This window comes from Oncorhynchus mykiss, chromosome 27, assembly GCF_013265735.2.
Source record: "Oncorhynchus mykiss isolate Arlee chromosome 27, USDA_OmykA_1.1, whole genome shotgun sequence".
NCBI lineage: Eukaryota > Metazoa > Chordata > Actinopteri > Salmoniformes > Salmonidae > Oncorhynchus > Oncorhynchus mykiss.
Window position 1 is genome coordinate 20,789,733 of NC_048591.1, and position 22,031 is coordinate 20,811,763.

A 22,031-nucleotide genomic window follows, 5' to 3' on the forward strand; every position below is an offset into this window, starting at 1 on the left:
AAATGACATGTGTTAACTGTTCTGAGATTAGCATGGCAAAAATGGAAGGCATAACAGTGTCTCTCTGTTGATGGCACTAAATGAATGGCATAAAGTAACACCATAGGCTTATGAATATAAATATCTAAATCTGACACACCTCAAGGTGTTTGGGTTTGCCAGGGCAAGTGATAATATCTGACACCAAAAAATACAATTTGCTGAGTTTTAGCCCATTACGATCAGGATAATACATCTAATAAAATCTAGAGAGCATAGCAGCAAGATAGAGAACCACATCCTCAGCAATATATATTTGGATACATGGTTAGCTCAGAGGATGTGAGATGTACAGAGTGGGTTAAAGACTATAGGTGGCTTCCCAAATGACACCATATTACCTATAGTGCATTACTTTTGACCAAGACCAATAGGGCTCTGGTAGGGCTCAAAAGTAGTGCAACATATAGGGAATAGGGTGGCATTTGTGACGCTGTTAAAGTCCTAGATCCTTTAGATCCATTATTTTTGTTGTGGTGGAAATCATTCAGTTGGGACATTCAGCCCTCGGTGGTAAATAACGTTAACAGTGTATGACAAATGACTCTCCCTGTTTGCTTCAACCTGAAGTCCTAAACGCCAGCTATTATTGGACTAGCGTTTGCATTACATTGCATGAGCAGACATGTGCACTCACTGCACTGGTGTCATACAAGTTTGCGTAGATCTAAAAGCGCGAGTGGGTTTTTAGTGTGTCCTTGTGATTCTCTGTTTGCATACATGGTTATTGAGGATGCCTATGGAGTATGCTGAATCAACTATTTGAAGTGGCAAAGGAGGCACACAAGAATAGCATACTAGCAGCACACAAGAGGTTACAACATTCTATCTTAAATACTTTTCTTTAAAAAGCAAAAGTTGACTTATTAGTGACATCACAACAATACACTCGACCACCATGGAAATGGTGCATTTATCATTTTGTCATATTCTTTTTTTATTATCATAGTTAGCTCGTTTCTTGTGCAACTGCTACATAATGACTCACATTCAAGATATTTGTCACTCAGGAACAGCTAAAAGGTATAAAAACAAACAAAAAATGTATACTGTCAGAAATAAATTGTGGTCCATGTTGTGAATTCATAACAGAAACACAGATTCTGAAAACTTCACCATTGTTCAAACTGGTTAATAACATGACAAAATAAGTACTCAAATATAGTTCAAAGAACAAAGTATTTGTTTTACAATGCCATTATTATAATTTAATGTGACAAAGCCATTATCATAATTTAATGTTACAAACACCAGCTGGTAAGATTAAGCAATCACTGGTGTTTTTTCCACTTTTTTTCTTCCATCAACAAATTAAATACACATATTGCATGCCACTATAGCAATGCTCATAACATATACATTTTTACGATCACCGTTTTGGTATAGCAAATATAAACAAAATAAGAATAAGTTATAAATAAGAAATAATCAGACAAAGCCTATGTTTTCTCAATCTTATGAATACTTAACACCCACAGTATAAGTTAATAAAGTCAAGCTACTGTATGTTTCAATACATCACCAGCATGCACAATACTGAATAATCGATATTATTGTAGTAATCATCTTACACTGAAGAAACAGTATAGTAGGCAAGTGCATTTAATAAAACAAACACAGAAGTAAACCACAAACTCTGCAGCTGCTTTAAGATCATGTTTCTGTTTTAACCTGTCTCTGCCTTTAGATAGACTCTATTGGAGGTAAAGCTATGGTTCCAGTATCATATTTAGAGCAGTCAGAGGACAGTCACATTGGATTTCATGCCAAATTCACCTCAAACTAGAAGTCATGTGAAAGAGGAAATTGATAAGTATTTTCTCCTTACCTCATGGCCATCATTGGCATTAACTTTACAATACACATCTAACCTTTACAAAACATCTGCATTGTACTTTTTGTAGTTGATTTGGTCAGATTAATACTTTTAGCTTTCCTGCACTCCCTTCAAGAGTGAGTGATATTATATATCATAATGGCTAGAAAATCGTGATGTAGGACCACAGATCATAGGAACGCGCAGTTTCACATATGTGGACACTGGTTTGGTGCTGGAGATAATGAATATGAGGTTGAAAAGTGGCCGAGTTGACCTTTAAACTAGTACTGGAACCATTGCAAGCTATTTTTGTGAGGCACTCTCACTCAAGTGTTTTTTTTCCCTTCCTCAAGTGTCTGCATCTCTATCATGCATAAACCTAACTAAGCAGCTTCCCTTGGTACAACGACACCAGTCCTTATGCCAGTGTGAGGCTGCCAAACCAATCCAACAACGACCACTTCAGGCGGATTGACTGACATTTCAGTGGTTTTGGCAAACGTCAAAGAGAAAATCAAGATGGCAGCCCTTTCAACCATTCATATATATTTCTATATATATTAAACTAAGATGTAACCTCCCCTCTCACCTTTCTTTTGATTCTTTTCTTTTAACACATGGAAAAATAAAGAACTGCTGCGGTACGATCATCAGCAAAAGCGCCTACCAAAGCCCACTGGCCCTTCATTATATATTTTTTCTAAGTGTGGTTTATTAATCTTTGTTACCCTCCCCTCCTTCATCATCCTGCTGGTCACTTGTCCACAGTGTTAAGTTGTCTCGGAGCAGCTGCATGATGAGAGTTGAGTCTTTGTAGGAGTCCTCGTTCAGGGTGTCCAGCTCAGCAATAGCGTCATCGAAGGCGGTCTTGGCCAGATGACAGGCCTGCTCAGGGGCATTCTGGATCTCGTAGTAAAACACAGAGTAGTTGAGAGCCAAGCCGAGGCGGATGGGGTGGGTGGGCTGCATGTGCTCTTTGCTGATCTCATGGGCCTCGTTGTAAGCCTTCTCTGATGATTCGATGACGGTGGCCCTCTTCTCGCCCGTGGCCACCTCAGCCAGGTAGCGGTAGTAGTCGCCTTTCATCTTCAGGTAAAATACCTTGCTCTCGTGCTGCGTCTCGTTGCAGTTCTTGATCAGGTAGTTATCCAGAAGGTTGAGCACGTCCTGACACACAGCCTCCAGCTCCTTCTCAATCTTCTCCCTGTAGGCCCGAACCATTTCAATCTTTTTCTCATTTCCATCTGCAGAGGTCTTCTGCTCGATGCTAGAGATCACCCTCCAAGAGGAACGGCGGGCCCCTACCACATTCTTATAGGCCACAGACAGGAGGTTCCTCTCCTCGTTAGATAGGGCCTCATTCAGCTCTGTTACCTGAGGAGGGGACAGAGCAGTGGTCATAAATGCAATATCTGGGCAGTGATTTAGGAAGCTGTATAAGACAGCAAATGAACCCCTATATTATGCATTCATGAATGTAAACAGTTATCTTTCAACAATATCACGTACAGAAGGTGTGGTTTTACAGGAAATCATATCAGAGCATTTACTGTACTTTACTGTACTGTACACTGTATGTCACAACCATATACAGTGTCATACCTATAATATCTACTGTACAGTATGTTGTTCTTGGGAATGAGCAAGATTCAACTCATCATGTGCAATTCCCAGTTTCCATGGCAATCAGCCCATTATGTGCACCAGTAGCTCCAGCTGTCATGTGGACAGCTAATGCTAGCAAGTGGAGAACCATATTCAAGATAGTGAGAGAGAGTGGGGGTTGGGACTGGAGAGGGGGCAGAGGATTGGAGGTAGCTATGTTCCCACGAGGAATCCAGGGGCAGCTGCAGTGTAAGTGTAGACGGTCAGTTGATCATCGCTCAGGCAGTTCATGTGTCTCCCTGACCTTCTCCTCTGCTTTAAACTGACCTTTTCATCTGTCTGAAACCCCATGTAATGCTGTCACCCAGGACATGCTTTTCACCTACTACCTGACTCTATACGTACAGGGTAGGACGTAACATGTTAATTAATCCCAGGAATGTCAAATATTGTACTGTAAAAAGCACAATTGATAAGTAACCTTTGAACTTTTAACGTTGTAAAACCTGACTTGGTCTAAATGCTACACCTCATTCCACTAACCTACAAGGTATTTATTTAGTGGCTCTGACTGAAAGACATTGGGTAGCAAATTACAATAAGTAACCAAAAATATTCTCAACAGTTTAATCCACACACAAATGTCATATACAGTATTTTCCCTGGGTCATTCCACAAATTCGGTGCCTTTTGAGATGTGTAACCTGGTGATTTCACATACATTCTGTCATAAAGAGCGCATGTTTAACTTAATAAAATTGTTGAACTTAATAAATGAAGGAGCACTTGAATGCACGTATATGTGTTTCATGTGTTAAAACATTTATAGTCTGTATATCTATGGGTAACAGGGTTGACGTGCTATGCTCAACCCACTCTGTTTCCCCCACAAAACACTAGAAAATGACCAAAATGAGTAGAGCCAGCTCATCTGTTTTTAAACTAGGATTTGACTATTAGATGTTCAATGTTTATTTTATTTTGTATTTTCTCTTTAATTCTGCATTGTTGGAAAAGGACCCGTAAGTAGCAGTTCACTGTCAGTCTACCTCATTTGTTTCTTTTGAAAACATTTATTTTCATTTGAAATTTAATATTTTCACCATATTAAAATGAGTTTTTTACCTGACAATGAATCACTATTCACATGAAATAAAGAATAATATTCAGAAATTACTTTTTCAAAACAACAAAATAACTAGGGTTTTAGAATGATGGTGAAATTCTGAAGTGAAATGTTTTAAAGTCATCCTGGAAGTCACAGAGGGTGAATTATCCATGTGGTCTATATTAAAGGGCACTTAATTTAATATTACAGGCTTTTAAAATGCAATATTGGTGCATAATTTCTACTTAAAATATCAAAGGGATGCAAAAGACATTCATTTTGTGGAATGACCCCCCCTATCTTGAATATCACATTAAGAGCAACTGTAAAGACCTGAGACGCTTCCAGTCCACTTCCAGATAACCTTACATCAATAAAACAAGCTTTTTTTTTTATCTCCATCTAAATCAATATCGGCTAAATAATTAGATTATCTAGATTATAACTATAAGAGGGAAGATGCAGACAGCACAAGGCTACAGTATAAATACAGCTACAGAGGAAATACAGCTTAATGGGTGGCCCATTCTAGCAAAGTCCTCTCTCTCATTGAGAAGCTATTATTTCTCTTTTCTGGTGAGCTGATGTGACATTCCCCTCCCAGCCTGATAGAGGAGCAAAAAGAATGCGGCTGATAGGTGACGTCACAGCCACCGTGTACATGGATGACAGAATGCTTCTAAGCAGGCGTTTTTCCTTTCCAGCTTTCAATGCAAGAACACACAATTGACAGCTCAAATGCCATGGTATTACTAAGCAAATGTTCAATTACTATCTGATTGTTAGTCCATCTTGATGGATATGTAAGAAACATAAAGGCCAGAGAATGCAAAAGACTACAAGTGATGTTGGAAAAGCCCATCTTATGCATTACTTGTCAGTGAATCATCATTGTACCAAAATGCTGATGTCAGTCAATATAAATAAAGCCTACCATACTGATCTGAATACCTAATTGCCAGCCCAAACAATTATTGACGGGCTGGGTTCAAATCTGTCACGACTATGCTGAACACATTATGCAACTGTAAATACATTACATAATAAAATAAAACAAATGCCATTTAACACATTCACTGACAAAGCAGCACTGCTTATAATTGCATCTTACTGCATTGATGCATTAACTTCTGCAAACATGTATGCAGAATAATATTGTACTCTATGTACTGTACTGGTCAAGGTGAAATCAGAACATAAAATCATACCTCTCATTACTTTTTCCTGCCATCAAATGAACCCTGGCTGCAGTGGCAAGGGATTTCCCATTGGAGAGGGGAACGAGTACACACCCCTACACTGCAAAAAGGCCCAGTTCTGACTGCATGGACTGACCCAGCAGATTGCTTAAAGGGAAAGGAATCCCACATGCACACATCACTAAAATGCCATCGCATGCAACCAGAAATCTGCAGGAGAAATAGATCTAAATTACGCAGCCGATGAGACAGAAAGTGTAACTAGGTAATAATAATAATGGTTAAGATGTCAGGAGGAGACTGGGCATTTAGGTTTAGGGCCTAATGACAATGCATTTTTCACACAGTGTGAGACCTGTATCAATAAACCAAACAATAATGTAAATTTCATTAAATTGCTTTAAAGAACACACAGCTTCACCCTATCCATATCCAGACATACAGTATGTCTAGAGAGGCAACTGCACACGTTGACAGTGACACACAATGCGACATACAGGTGCAATGCAGAATGATAATGTGATCAAGTAACTTAATGTAGCTCAACCACGGATAACAAAAGGACCAATATCCAATCTGATCATTGACTCACTGCAATACGACAAAATACAGAACATTCTAGAGAGAATTATGCTGCCTCCTACATTTGTTTTGTGTAAAGAGCTGGAAACTGAATAACCATTTATGCAGGAATAGATGCTCATTCAGAGAACATCTGTAGCCTCTATTAACAGACACATATATATATTAAATAGAGGACAGATTTAACTCAAAAATATACTTTAAAAAAATGTATATTATTACTAGCCAATTATATAATTAAATATAGATATTACAGGGAGAATCGATCAATATTCGAGCAACCTCACATGGTACAATCCTAAAGACCAATTCTAACTGATCTGAATTTAACAAATCACATGGGGAATTAAGTCCCACTGGGCATACATTAAATCAACGTTGTTTCTACGTAATTTCAATGAAATTACGTTGAACCAACGTGGAATAGACGTCTGTACACAGTGGCATAGGACACATTTATCACATGTAATTTTATAACGCGAGGAACACGTTTGACAGAGAAATCAATGTTATTTGGTGCCTCTGAATACATTTCGTGGTAATATCACTCCACTGCATTTATTTTAAAGACACGAAACTGGCACCGCCCAAGCACCGCCCAAGGAGCGTTCAATAGCATACATTGATTGCCTTTCTTGAATGTTTCTTGAATGTTTGAGCTCCACATGTAGGCTATTCTAGTCGTTATAATTAAACAGTGATTGCGCCCTATGAAACAGACTTGATATTCTGAATGGTGTAGGCTAGTATTTCAATGCAGTATAGTGATGTCTAGGATTGCTGGCAAAACCTTTACATAATCTAATATCAAAATGTTAAATTTTTATACACATCACATCTCTAGGAATGGAATAAAATATCTAAATAGAGATCATTCATATTCATTAGAATGACATTGTAGAGAATTCAATGTTTCATTGAACACCAAATCATCAGTCCTTATTCGTAGGCTATTCACATGCAATCGTTTTGGAGACTTACCGATTTCATGGCAGCTGCCATGTCATCATATCTTTCAGCCTGTTCAGCCAGCCTGGCTTTCTGCACCAGCTGCTCGCGATCAACCATTTTAATATTTGGTTAGTGTGAACGATATTCTATAGGTTTTGGGATAAAATGATATGTCTACTACTTGCAATGCCGTGAAATTCTGTGCGAACTTAGGCTGCAGCTGTTCTGTGCAGTCTGTGCTAGTGCCGACGGGACACCCTTTCTCGTTCCTCACACTTTCCCCCGGCTGCGTCATCACTCAGAAAGGTGGGTGTCTTGCTACTGATGTAACAGTCCTTACATGGGAATCCAGAGGTACTGCATATCTGGGATGAGAGCGAATCAGATTTCCTGTTTCATTCCCACTAGGCAATCAATGAGGGAAATTTAGTCCAATAGGACTCCTTAGTGATTCTAAACCTAACCCTTACCCCAACCAATAACCAGCCATAACCTTATCCTTAAGTTCATTCCCACACCCTGGCTCAAGCATAACCATAATAACCCTAGTCATAACCCTAACCCTAGCTTCAACTCCACACCCCAGCCTAACCCTAAACCTACCACTACCTCTATCTAACACCTGTCACTGAACAAACCACTCACTGTTACCAATGCAAAGGGTGACCTCTCCTGGGAAGATAAGCTTCATACAACTATTTGGCATTACTAGTGTCACAACTTGATTGTGCTACCTGTTTCTTCTGAGAAAATCAGATACTATTGTTGCAACCCAACTGGAATTATCAGGTATCCTCCTTATTCATATTCAATGGGTGTGGAAAGTCCCAAATGCAACCCTATTCCCTATATAGTGCACTACTGTTGACCAAGTAGTGCACTATATCGCACTCAATGTCAGTGCATTTAAAGCACATTTCTGCAGGGAGATGGAGTGATGGAGAAGGGACCTCCTGCTTGCTGTACCTTAAGTCCAGCAGCACCAATACAATGAGTCAGTCAGAACACCCTCTGCTGGTACAGCATGGTACAAAGTCATGACTCAGTGCAAAGGATGGATGAATCATCACGGCCAGTGCTAACTCCTTGCATTTGCGAATCAGTAAGGGGTGAATCCCAACTTCCTATTGATGTTAATGCAGTGAAAATTCTACCTACGTGGAAGTTTAGGATTCACCCCTAAACTTCATGTATTTGACATTTTTTGACATAGTTTCAGAGTACTATAGGTGCGGTTAGTATGCTTTTGTCAGTCACAAAGTCTCAATATTAGCTGAATCGGAGTCCTACATGTATTGTTGTATTGGGGACAATGGCGAACATGCATTCTGCAGAATCAGGACACTGTTGGTTCACACCTGGCTCCAGTTGGAGGGACAGATCAGCTAATTAGTAAAGATGTTCCAAGCTGATTAAGGTATCACAAACGTCAGATGATTATTTTCTGTCTCTCAGCCCTTCAATGTAGGACGGCTGCAAAGGCACCAACGCTTCCCTTCTTTCTTCTCCCTGCCTGCCTTTCTCTCACTCTTTCTTTCTCGCACTCTCTTCTTTCTTTCTTTCTTTCTTTCTTTCTTTCTTTCTTTCTTTCTTTCTTTCTTTCTTTCTTTCTTTCTCACTCTCTCTTATTTATTTATTTCTCTCACTCTTCTTTATTTATTTATTTCTGTCTCTCTTTCTTATGGCGATAGAATACTGCCATCTCTCCTTCTCTCTCTCCCTTTCACACTCACTCCCCTCTCTCCCCTCTCTCCCCGTTTCTGTCCTTTCCTTTCCTTTCCTTTCCTTTCCTTTCCTTTCCTTTCCTTTCCTTTCCTTTCCATTCCTCTCCTCTCCTCTCCACTCCTCTCCTCTCCTCTCCTCTCCTCTCCTCTCCTCTCCTCTCCTCTCCTCTCCTCTCCTCTCCTCTCCTCTCCTCTCCTCTCCTCTCCTCTCCTCTCCTCTCCTCTCAATCACTGTTTCCACACTCTTCACCTTAGTTTCAACCCCTTCCATTTGTCAAGGCAGTGGTGAGAGAGATAATCTGTTGCTGACCTAAGTTCAGAGAAGGAAGTTGAGTTGAGTCTCAATATAAACTTAAAACCGTCTTGAGTCAATTTCTGTGCCCCTGCGGAAATCAAATCAGCATATTAAAAAAATCCCCATAAAAATCTGTCTATTTAAGCTCGAGATATCTGTTTTTTTGCATGGGCTGCGTCTATGACCCCTCTATGGAAAGGTGAATCTCTCATGAACACATGAACACAGTACATGTCGGTTGTTTTGCTCTAGGGTGCCCACAAGACTCGCCTAAAGATAGCCCGGTGCCATGTATGATTGGAAGTATATATGGTAGTAGTTTAGCCCCTAAAAAAGCCATTAAATATGTGTCATTAAAAAAAATGTTTCCTGATCCTTCTTGTATCTCTCAGATATAGGATAGACACTTCAAAACAAACTTCCTTTAAATTTTTTTGAAGGGACTAACTGTTTTTCCTTGTATGAATGTGATATTCAATGTGTTTCTATGGGCTAATAGCAGTAATGTCAAATTCAATGTTTCATCAAACCATTTTTGTCTATATATTTTTATATCTAAAGAGGTCCTAAAATTGTTAATCAAATACACTCAACAAAAATAGAAATGTAACATGCAACAATTTCAACAATTTTATTGAGTTACAATTCATATAAGGACATCAGTCAATTGAAATAAATTCATTAGGCCCTAATCTATGGATTTCAGATGACTGGGAATACAATATGCATCTGTTGGTCACAGATACCTTAAAAAAAGTAGGGGTGTGGATCAGAAAACCAGTCAGTATTTGGTATGACCACCATTTGCCTCAAGACATCTCTTTCGCATAGAGTTGATCAGGCTGTTGATTGTGGCCTGTGGAATGTTGTCCCACTCCTCTTCAACGGCTGTGCAAGGTTGCTGGATATTTGCAGGAATTGGAACCAGCTGTCGGGGTTCATGCTTTGGAATTATATTGAATTCTGCTTATATCATGCTATACCTCAATAAACACAAAGTTCAAATGCAGAAACTTTGAGACCATTAATTGAGTGCTTTTGAAATCGCTGCTGCGCTGTATCAGCACAATGGACAGCGCCCTGTACACTAAAGCAAGGCCTTTTTGGTAATGGATATAGGCTGCAATTCACCTATTACAAACCGCCTATGTGAATGCACCTGTACACACAGCTGTCTTACCAAAATAATGCAAATGCTGAAAGTAGTAGCCTAGTTATTCATGCATGCTAACGAAAATACTGAATAGCAGTTTGGCTTAGAATACCAACATTACTGCAAATGCCAACGAATGAATGTGAACAGAACAAAACAGAAGTACCAAGTAGGCCTAGTTAACTAAATGTTGATTCGAGGCATGAAACAATCTATATTTAGGCTAGTTACATTAACAGTAAACAAACACAGTAAACAAAAGGCAAATGGAGATCCAAATAACCAAAACATAGCCTACAGCCTACTACAGTGAGATGCAGCCATGCACAGCTGTCTTGCCAAACAAATGGAACATGGAAAACCATGCTGCTCATAAGTACAGCAACACCTTCTGATATGGAACAATACACTTCTGTTGGATCAAATTCGACCTGCGTAATCAATTAAGGAATGGCAGCCTACCATAAATACATTTCCAATACTTACAGTTCCATTTACAACCAAGAAAACCAATACGCTACCAAGAAAATCCTTATTTCTATGATGAAACATACCGATATGTTCTTGCATTGGAATTACATTGAATTCTGCTGCTGCTCTTCGCTCTCCTTCTCATTTTGGCTTTGTTTGGGTACTTTGGCGAAGCCAGTTTCTGATATCCATCATGGCAGAGGCAGATTAGCTGGTGAGAGCTAACTAATAGGCTAAGGCTTATAACACGAATGCTTTTTACAGCTAGGCAGAGTTGTGTGAAGCAGCTTCAATGGTGAACTTGACCCCGGCCTTATAAATCAAAATAGAATATTACAGATGGAAGCGTATCATGTTATTCACTTAGCCTACCATGGATGAGAAGTGTTTTTTCCCACTTTTTATGAAAACCCATAGGATTCTGCAGAACCCCAGTGTTTTTCCATAGCCCTCCTACACACACTGCAATGCGCTCTGTCCATTGTGCTGACACAGCACAGCAGAGATACAGATTTTGCAGCAACCTGTCACTCATCATTAGATTTTTTTTGCTGTTTTTATATAGGTACATAAAACTAAAACTGAGGGGGCACAAGTTTCAACTGGGGGGGCTGCTAAGCCCCCTTTTTCCCCCTCGTGGAGCCAGACCCGCATACGTTCACTTTATAGTATCTCACTTACCACCCATTTGTAGCTGACTGAAAAAATGATATCTGCATGTTCTCTTTTTATTTTTATTTTTTTTATTTAACTAGGCAAGTCAGTTAAGAACAAATTCTTATTTACAATGACGGCCTACACCAGCCAAACCCTAGTAGTGCTATACACTATCATCTTTCATTTAAACTTCCCCCAACAATGCACATCTTTAGCGCATGCAAAGCTGAACATTCTTCTCTTGCTACTACACTTCTACAGACAGACTGTGTCCCACAGGTAGAGAGGGTTGGGACGAGAATGTTATCCACTTTCCTCAAAGAGGATTACAGCCTCAGGCAGCTTAGCTTCATAAAGGGTGAGGGTAAGGAGAGCCCTGTTTTCTCCAGCAGCCATCTGTCTGCCCAGTGTAGAGCTGAGAGGGGTTGCTCTCATTGAAGTGAAGAGGGACTTCAGAAACTCTTGGAGGACAGTGGACGTTGATAAAAATGCTTCTTTATTGTTAAAACCAACACATTCTGGCCCTTAACTGTCATCAGGGTTGCTCTCACTCACATAAGAGCTGATGGATGGGATGCTAGGAGTGGATGTGTTTCTTTACCCTGATGGACTGAGAATTGCTACACCAGAGGATATTAGGCAATGGGAGCTGGAGACCGCCAGCCAGGTGTCCAGCCAGGTGTCTCAGGAACCCCCCGTCCGACTCTTTGTGGCTCTTTTCCCATACAACCCTGCTGCGATGTCCCCAAACCCTGAGACCGCTGCGGAGGAGCTCCCTTTTGTGCCAGGACAGATCATCAAGGTAATGTACTGAGTAGTTTATCTGTACTGTAGACTATCAACCATTGTGTAATAAGTGTTTATAACAACCAATGATTGACAGTTTCTAAACAACTTATAAACTCCTTTTTAAATACTCCTGTTTAATATACCTTATGTAAAGAGTAACCTCCCATTTTAAAGGGGTAGATATGATAAAACCAAGTTTGAACATGGCGTGGTTAATATGAGGTAGGCAGATTATAAACAGTTATACAGTATATTGGATTTTCTAGATGCTGGTGTTTCCTGTTTGTTCTCTGTTGATGCGTAGGCCTACATGATGTGCAAAAGTTGTGGTTTCCTCATTTCCTGTCATTATTTGCAACTTGTTGATGTTGAACTGATAACTTTCCACTCATGTTCCTTTCTTTTACACATGCACAGTAGATCTGTATCATTACCAAACAAATCCCATGGAAACAAAATGGCTGACTTTGTCTCTGTCTCTGCCAGGTGTTTGGAGATAAAGACGATGATGGTTTCTACCACGGGGAGTCTGGTGGTCTGTCTGGTGTCGTGCCTAGTAACATGGTATCTGAGATCCCAGTGGATGATGACTACCTCAAGCATCAGCTCATGCAGCAGGGTTTCCTGCCTGTCGACCACACAGGTATCTCTTTCTTTTTTTCTCACTCTCGCTCACACTCTCTTTCTCTCTCACTCTCTCTGAAATAGTTTATATAAAAAATAATCTGAGATTTCTTAATGATGACAATTGAGATCTGGTGTGCGTCCCAAAGGCACCCTATTCCCTATATACTGTAGTGTACTACTTTTGACCAGGGCCCTGGTGCCATTTGGAATGCAGTCCTATGATCTAATCCTTCAACTCTTGACTTCTCTGTTTCACATCAGATCCCAGTGAGGAGTCCAGCGTGCTAGATGACTTGGTCGTCCGCAGGATGGTGGCCATCTTTGAGTATGACCCTTGGGAAAGTTCCCCCAACATGGACAGCGACGTGAGTGTGGAACCTCCACATGGGTGTCCAAATCCACTTTAACTTTCTTAATTTGGTCTTTTGAATTTAGTGAACGCCAATTCCGAGGTAATCCCAGTTATAGGGCCTAACTGTGCATATTACAGCAACACCAAATGAACAGTAACTTTTCCCCCCAATCATTTTATTGTAGGCTGAGCTCGCCTTCCGTGCAGGGGACATAATATATGTGTTTGGTGATATGGATGAAGATGGATTCTATTATGTGAGTGCTGGACTGCATTGTCTTTGGGGAAATGTAACCTTGTTTTCCATTGGTTCTATATCTAAATGCTTTGCTAATGTCTAATCTCCATCCAGGGGGACCTTCATGGGCTGAGAGGTCTAGTGCCATCCAACTACCTGGAACCACTACCATGGGAATAGGATTAACAAGGAGCATCCGATACATGAGATTATGCCAAGAATCAGAATCAGATACAATGAACAAAAAAACTTTTTCAAGGATATCTGAAGGGATATTAGTGTGTCAAAGATCAAGATTTTGTCATGTTTTTTCTTCTGCATAAGTACATGTGACCACAGAAATCTCCTCAAGGATTTGTAATGATCATGGAATAGGGTTTTTATGAACCGTGTGTAGGCCATCACGCACAGTGACGCAGTAGACAGATTTTGCTCTGTCCAAATAAATCCTATGAACTACAAACCTTTTGTTGGACATTTTAAGGTGCAGTAAGATTGGCCAAAATAATGACATCATGGTTATCGTATTACATAATGCTTTGTCAGCAGCTAGGGTATTGTAGCCTTAAAAAATGATTTTTATTCTCACTTTGCTGATGGGGATCTATGTTGTAGTTATGCCTATATTTGCCTTACTACATCTTTCGGTTTAGGAAATATCTTTCTTGTTAGAGATATTATTTTCTTCCTTAGTAGTATGCACCATTTTTTTTATTTTAATTTTGGTAAATACCAACTGAGATTCTGATGGGAACATTGAGCACGTTGAATGAAGATATCTATGCAGAATTTAGCAGTACTATTAAACTGTTCATTTTCTGAAAATCTGTTTCGTACACTTGTTCCTCATGTTAGTGGGTTTAGAATTATACAACGCAGGATCTTCATCAAAACCAGATGCTGAACACTGAAACAATTGTAACTGTACAACCACTTTTACTATAAACTGCACTGTGATTGTTATACAAATATCTACAATAGTAGAATGACCATAAACCACGGAAAGCAAGAAAAACAATTAATTTATTTTCATTAGTACAATATTGCAGTCAAATCTACTTTTATTTGAGAAACATGACTGAATAGTTAATGGGAACTTAACATTTATTCATAGGACTGCATTTCTAGTACAAAAATGTAATACAACTTAAAAATAGACCATGGTCTCCAAGCTTTTCAGAATCGTTCATTGATGTCAATGGAGTCCTTGTAGTATTTTCCTCCGTAGCCAACAGTACAGTCATCCATAAAGTAGGAAACACTACACTGTGCAGAGGAGTTTAGTAGTACTCTCTACTTTATGGATGACTGCACTGTACATCAGTATCTTCTCGTTGCTGTGGCAGCTTCGTGTTTGGTTCTGCTCAGAACCCCTCCTCAGTCCAATCCGTAGAGCAAATTCAAAACAGGAACTAACTAAATCGTCACAAAAACGTGATGTTTTTTTTTGTAATACATTGCGGATGTGTAACAAAATGATCTCATAATTTATAAAAGTATACTAAAATCGTCTCAAACAGTAGAACCAATAAAATGTTACAATATATTACTGCCACCATACAGTAAACCTCTCATATGTTTTATACAAAATTAAATTCAATGAATATATCTAATTCAGTATATCACACGGTCTTACCATCTTTCTCTCCTCTATCCCAGCAGAAACAGAAGTGTGAACTAACAGTGGTGTTCTTATTAAGCTTCGTAGTCACGTGGTGTAAACCACAGGAAGAGGTCTAACAGTCCCTCTACAGCGATCTCTCCTTCTGTCTCTGAGATACACCAACCAACCTACGCCCATACAGCCCACATAGACAGACATCTTCACTGATGACAGAATGTGTACCCTAAATGGCACACTTTTTCCTTTACAGTGCACTACTTTTGACCAGGGCCCATCGAGCTCTGGAAAAAAGTAGTGCACTATATGAGGAATAGGGTGCCATTTGGGACACAGTCAGAGTCTCTTTTAAGGGAAAGCAGAACATAACAAAAAAAAAATTAAACAGGCAAGTCAGTTAAGAACAAATTCTTATTTACAATTATGGGGAACAGTGCCTTGTTCAGGGGCAGAACAACAGATGTTTTACCTTGTCTGCTCAGGGATTCAATCCAGCAACCTTTCTGTTACTGGCCCAACAGTCTAACCGCTAGGCTACCTACCGCCCAATTAACAAATGTGCTACTTAGATATTGTGAAATTTATGCATATTCTATTGATCGCTTTCAAATTGATTTGACATTGACGTGCTGTCCATGTTGACTATAACCTAGAGAAGAGATAAAAAGCTCAGGATGTGCTGAACCTTTGATGGGATTCACACCAAAAAAATGTTTTAGGCTTTTAATAGAATAGATCCACTATTAAAGGAGTGTAGGAGTAAAAAGAACACGTATGTCTTATGAGGGTGTATCTCAGACATGGTTTAATTAATTGATCCATAACCTGTTTTTAAAAAAAGAGGAGGTGCAGATGTCAGCTTTTCATTGCTTTAAAATATTTGATGGGATAGGTTACGCTACTGCTTATTCTTTTTTCTTCCATTTTACATTTGAGTCATTTACTGTAGCAGATTCTCTTATCCAGAATGACTTACAGTAGTGAGTCTTCCAATGCATTCTGCCAACAGAGAAGAACACTAACACATACCTCTACCCCAGTTTACAGCAGCAGATAATGGGCTATATGTAATAGGCACAACTGAAACTTGTGAAATGACTTTTAAAAGAGATATGTCCTCTGTTGTCAAGACAACCTAAACCTCAGAGTCAAGTCAGGCGAGAGAGGAGGAAGTGGTGATGGGTGGAAACTGGGTGTGCAAACTGTGCAAGATATTTTTGTGAAATGTTTACAACAAACAGCGATGCGTTCCACGCCTACACTCGACCTTCTCTTTATTTAGTTGAAGATACTTGAAGACCTGTCATTTCTCTCACATTTAATGATTTCACTACTAATATTTCAACCTTCCTACACCATAATTACACTGTACCTGCCTATGTAACTACCATGAAATAATATAGGTATTATAGACAGATGGTAAGAATATGGTCCTTGAGTAGCTCTGGTCCAGGGTGTTACATGCAGCTTTAGCCTCCTTGAAGAAGTCCTATAGCCACTGGCGACCCGTCATTTAGGGCAGGTAGGGCAGAGCCCCACCTGTTTTGAGCTCCACATTTTTAGCAAAAAGAAATGGTGGTGGTGGTGGGGCAAGCCAGCAGAAAATATGGAGCTTTGCGCCGTGATTGGTTCAGTGTTCTGTCACTCATGGGGACACTACCTCACCGCCAAGTCTAAGGGTAGAGCTAGAAAATTCTAGCTCCTTGGGTGCTGCCATAGAGTTACATTAGAAGTGCCCATCCAATAAGTTTTAAGGTCATTGGCCACAGATAAAATGACGTCAAATAACATTATATGTACAGTAGCTTTGTTTGGACTGATCATGTCAACACCATACTTTCATCATGAATCAAGTCGACATTCTACTGGAAAATCCTTTTAAATGCCTGTCACATGAAGATAAATAATGAAGAGAAATTATGGATAAAAGTGCTAATTTGCCTTTGGACATACACATTACACAACAAGTTTGAAATCGCAAATTCAACAATGAGTGGTATGGAAGGAATCAGTGACAGTGGCTAACTGAAAGCATTGCAAAGCAATCACTAGCCTGCTATTCAGTGGAGTGGCTGTGTGGTCCCAAATCTGGGAATAAGGGGCTCTTTTCCAAGTTTGAAATTATAAACATTCAACATTGGGCATGCTGTGTCACGCCTTGACCATAAGGAGCCTTTTTTATGTCTCTTTTTGGTTTGGTCAGGGTGTGATTTGGGTGGGCATTCTATGTTCTTTATTTCTATGATTTGTGTTTCTATGTGTTGGCCGGGTATGGTTCTCAATCAGGGACAGCTGTCTATTGTTGTCTCTGATTGGGAATCAATTCCCTCCTTTCAGTGTGAGTAGTTGACTTGTGTCAGTGACACTTAGCCCTCGTAAGCTTCACGGTTGTTTATTTCGTTTCTTGTTTTGTTGGCGACATTTACAATAATAAAATATAATGTATGCTCACCACGCTGCACCTTGGTCTCCTTCCAACGACGTCCGTGACAGAACTACACACCACCAAAGGACCAAGCAGCGTGGTAAAGAGGACTCCTGGACATGGGAGGAGATCCTGGATGGAATGGGACCCTGGACGCAGGCCGGGGAGTATTGCCGTCCGAGGGAGGAGATGGAGGCAGCTAAAGCAGAGCGGCGGCGATATGAGGAGGCAAGTCAGCGAAGCAGGCACGAGAGGCACGGAGTCAGAGTTTAGACCTGAGCCAACTCCCCGTGCTTACCGTGGGGAGCATGTGACTGGTCAGGCACCGTGTTATGGGGTGATGCGCACGGTGTCTCGAGTGAGCATTCACAGGGCGGTGTGCTCTGTGCCAGCGTCTCGCATTTGCCAGGTGGAAGTGGGCATCCAGCCAGAACGGGTTGTGCCAGCTCTGCGCTTGAGACCGCCAGTGCGCCTTCACGGCCCAGTGTATCCGATGCCCGCCCCACGCACCAGGCCTCCTGTGTGTCTCTCCAGAGACTGGGACGGAGATTTGTCTTCCAACAAGACAATGATCCAAAACATAAAGCAAAATCTACAATGGAATGGTTCAAAAATAAACATATCCAGGTGTTAGAATGGCCAAGTCAAAGTCCAGACCTGAATCCAATCGAGAATCTGTGGAAAGAACTGAAAACTGCTGTTCACAAATGCTCTCCATCCAACCTCACTGAGCTCGAGCTGTTTTGCAAGGAGGAATGGGAAAAAATGTCAGTCTCTCGATGTGCAAAACTGATAGAGACATACCCCAAGCGACTTACAGCTGTAATCGCAGCAAAAAGGTGGCGCTACAAAGTATTAACTTAAGGGGGCTGAATAATTTTGCACGCCCAATTTTTCAGTTTTTGATTTGTTAAAAAAGTTTGAAATATCCAATAAATGTCGTTCCACTTCATGATTGTGTCCCACTTGTTGTTGATTCTTCACAAAAAAATACAGTTTTATATCTGTATGTTTGAAGCCTGAAATGTGGCAAAAGGTCGCAAAGTTCAAGGGGGCCGAATACTTTCGCAAGGCACTGTATGTGTTGGCCGGGTATTTATTTTATTTTATTTAACTTTATTTAACCAGATAGGCTAGTTGAGAACAAGTTCTCATTTGCAACTGCGACCTGTCCAAGATAAAGCATAGCAATTCGACACATACAACAATACAGTTACACATGGAATAAACAAAACATAGTCAATAATACAGCGGAACAAAAGAAAACAAAATGTCTATTTACAGTGAGTGCAAATGAGGTGAGATAAGGGAGTTAAGGCAATAAATAGGCCATGGTGGCAAAGTAATTACAATATAGCAATTGAAACACTGGAATGGTAGATGTGCATAAGATGAATGTGCAAGTAGAGATACTAGGGTTCAGAGGAGCAAGATAAATAAATAAATACTGTATGGGGATGAGGTAGGTAGATAGATGGGCTGTTTACAGATGGGCTATGTACAGGTGCAGTGATCTGTGAGATGCTCTGACACCTGGTGCTTAAAGCTAGTGAGGGAGATATGAGTCTCCAACTTCAGAGATTTTTGCAGTTCGTTCCAGTCATTGGCAGCAGAGAACTGGAAGGGAAGACGACCAAAGGAGGAATTGGCTTTGGGGGTGACCAGTGAGATATACCTGCTGGAGCGCATGCTATGAGTGGGTGCTGCTATGGTGACAAGTGAGCTGAGATAAGGCGGGGCTTTACCTAGCAGAGACTTGTACATAACCTGTAGCCAGTGGGTTTGGCGACGAGTATGAAGCGAGGGCCAACCAACGAGAGCATACAGGTCGTAATGGTGGGTAGTGTATGGGGCTTTGGTGACAAAACGGATGGCACTGTGATAGACTGCATTGCGTTGAGTAGAGTGTTGGAGGCTATTTTATAGATGACATCACCGAAGTTGAGGATCGGTAGGGTGGTCAGTTTTACGAGGGTATGTTTGGCAGCATGAGTGAAGGATGCTTTGTTGCGATATGGGAAGCCAATTCTAGATTTAATTTTGGATTTGAGATGCTTAATGTGAGTCTGGAAGGAGAGTTTACAGTCTAACCAGACACCTAGGTATTTGTAGTTGTAAAGAGTTGTATGGCATTGAAGCTCGTCTGGATGTTAGTTAACACAGTGTCCAAAGAGGGGCCAGAAGTATACAGAATGGGGTCGTCTGCGTAGAGGTGTACCAGAGAATCACCAGCAGCAAGAGCAACATCATTTATGTATACAGAGAAGAGAGTCGGCCCGAGAATTGAACCCTGTGGCACCCCCATAGAGACTGCCAGAGATCCGGACAACAGGCCTTCCGATTTGACACACTGAACTCTATCAGAGAAGTAGTTGATGAACCAGGCGAGGCAATCATTTGAGAAACCAAGGCTGTCAAGTCTGCCAATAAGAATGTGGTGATTGACAGAGTCGAAAGCCTTGGCCAGGTCGATGAATACGGCTGCACAGAAATGTCTCTTATCGATGGCGGTTATGATGTCGTTTAATACCTTGAGCGTGGCTGAGGTGCACCCGTGACCAGCTCTGAAACCAGATTGCATAGCGGAGAAGGTACGGTGGGATTCGAAATGGTCGGTAATCTGTTTGTTAACTTGGATTTCGAAGACCTTAGAAAGACAGGGTAGGATAGTTATAGGTCTGTAGCAGTTTGGGTCTAGAGTGTCACCCCCTTTGAAGAGGGGGATAACCGCGGCAGCTTTCCAATCTTTGGGAATCTCAGACGACACGAAAGAGAGGTTGAACAGGCTAGTAATAGGGGTTGCACCAATTTCGGCAGATAATTTTAGAAAGAGAGGGTCCAGATTGTCTAGCTCGGCTGATTTGTAGGGGTCCAGATTTTGAAGCTCTTTCAGAACATCAGCTATCTGGATTTGGGTGAAGGAGAAATGGTGGGGGCCTTGGCGGGTTGCTGTGGAGGGTGCCGGGCAGTTGACCGGGGTAGGGGTAGCCAGGTGGAAAGCATGGCCAGCCGTAGAGAAATGCTTATTGAAATTCTCAATTATAGTGGATTTATTGGTGGTGACAGTGTTTCCTAGCCTCAGAGCAGTGAGCAGCTGGGAGGAGATGCTCTTATTCTCCATGGACTTTACAGTGTCCCAGAACTGTTTTGAGTTAGTACTACAGGATGCAAATTTCTGTTTGAAAAAGCTAGCCTTAGCTTTCCTAACTTCCTGTGTATATGGTTCTCAATCAGCGACAGCTGTCTATCGTTGTCTCTGATTGGGAATCATACTTAGGTAGCCCTTTTTCCCTCCTTTCAGTGTGGGTCGTAAGCTTCACGGTTGTTTATTTTGTTTCTTGTTTTGTTGGCGACATTTACAATAATAAAAGAAAATGTACACAAACTGTACACTCACGACGCTGCACCTTGGTCTCCTTCCAACGACATCCGTGACATGCTGTCAATGAAGATTTATGCCACGCTCAAAACAACTTGAACTGCGAGAACTTGACTTCACTGAGTTCAAGACAACTGGGAACTCGGGAATAAACGAGCTCCGACTGGGAAAAGAAGCTTTGAACAGTCATCCAACTCGGAATTGTAAATCCGGCCTCTTTCTAGAGCTACGACCTGAAGATCAATGACATCAACATGATTCAACCTTGTTTTTTTCTAAGTTCCCAGTTGTTTTGAAAGCACCATAAATCTAGAGAATTCCAGACTTTGATGACGAGTGTTGTTCGAGTGAGCACAGCACAACAAGGTAAGTCCAAAAATGTATTTTATGCTGCTGCATAAATGATGTAATATGCCAGGGAGATATGTATACTGTAGCTAAGAAAGTAATACTAGTGTTTGTTGTGTAGTGAGTTGTTAGTAGCCCATGTGCCTCCCCCTAATAATTTTGTATATTTACTCTTAATTCCACCTACTGTTCTGACTTGGTGGTGCACATAACAGCCTATCACCTGTTTTAGAGAAATGTAATCATTGAATATTTTTTATTTTTTTACATTTTATTTTATTTAACCAGGAAGGGCTCATTGAGATTAAAGTCGCTTTTTCAAGAGCGCCCTGGCCAAGATAGGCAGCACTAAGTCATTACAGACAACATGAAAAACTACAAGTAATCTAGTAAAAACCATTGAATTCACAGGAGTATAAAACAGCAAATTAAAAACATTGACAGGTCAGGGAATCAGCCTCAAAATCCTTCATCAGTGATTTAAAAACACCAATCGGGTCAAGTTCTTCCAGTTTAAAAGTATTTTGTAAGGTGTTCCAAGACAATGGGCAGAGAACTTAAAAGCCCTTTTACCAAATTCAGTTCGGACATTTGGAACAGTTAGCAAGATAAAGTCCAGCGACCGAAGAGAGTACCCACCACATTTCTG

General features: G+C 40.7%; 2 protein-coding genes and 1 long non-coding RNA gene across 3 annotated transcripts; 1 reads left to right on the forward strand and 2 right to left on the reverse strand.

Annotated features, from left to right (window-relative positions):
* Positions 1-955: 955 nt before the first annotated feature.
* On the reverse strand, positions 956-7,528 carry ywhag2 (3-monooxygenase/tryptophan 5-monooxygenase activation protein, gamma polypeptide 2). Its single transcript, NM_001124475.1, is given in 2 exon segments — positions 956-3,232; positions 7,334-7,528. Coding segments are annotated over 2 exon segments (747 nt in total). The 5' UTR covers positions 7,421-7,528; the 3' UTR covers positions 956-2,572.
* Positions 7,529-11,981: 4,453 nt separating this feature from the next.
* si:ch211-105f12.2 (RIMS-binding protein 2-like) lies at positions 11,982-14,551 on the forward strand. The gene is made up of 5 exons (XM_021587958.2): positions 11,982-12,405; positions 12,879-13,035; positions 13,281-13,384; positions 13,557-13,628; positions 13,724-14,551. Exons 1-5 carry the CDS (start codon positions 12,169-12,171, stop codon positions 13,787-13,789), a joined length of 636 nt encoding a protein of 211 aa, XP_021443633.1. The 5' UTR covers positions 11,982-12,168; the 3' UTR covers positions 13,790-14,551.
* A 63-nt stretch (positions 14,552-14,614) lies between these two features.
* On the reverse strand, positions 14,615-15,362 carry LOC110507748. The gene is made up of 2 exons (XR_002471175.2): positions 15,246-15,362; positions 14,615-15,025 (listed from the first exon to the last, which is right to left on the reverse strand). It is a non-coding gene; the product is annotated as an uncharacterized LOC110507748 (long non-coding RNA).
* Positions 15,363-22,031: the final 6,669 nt, after the last annotated feature.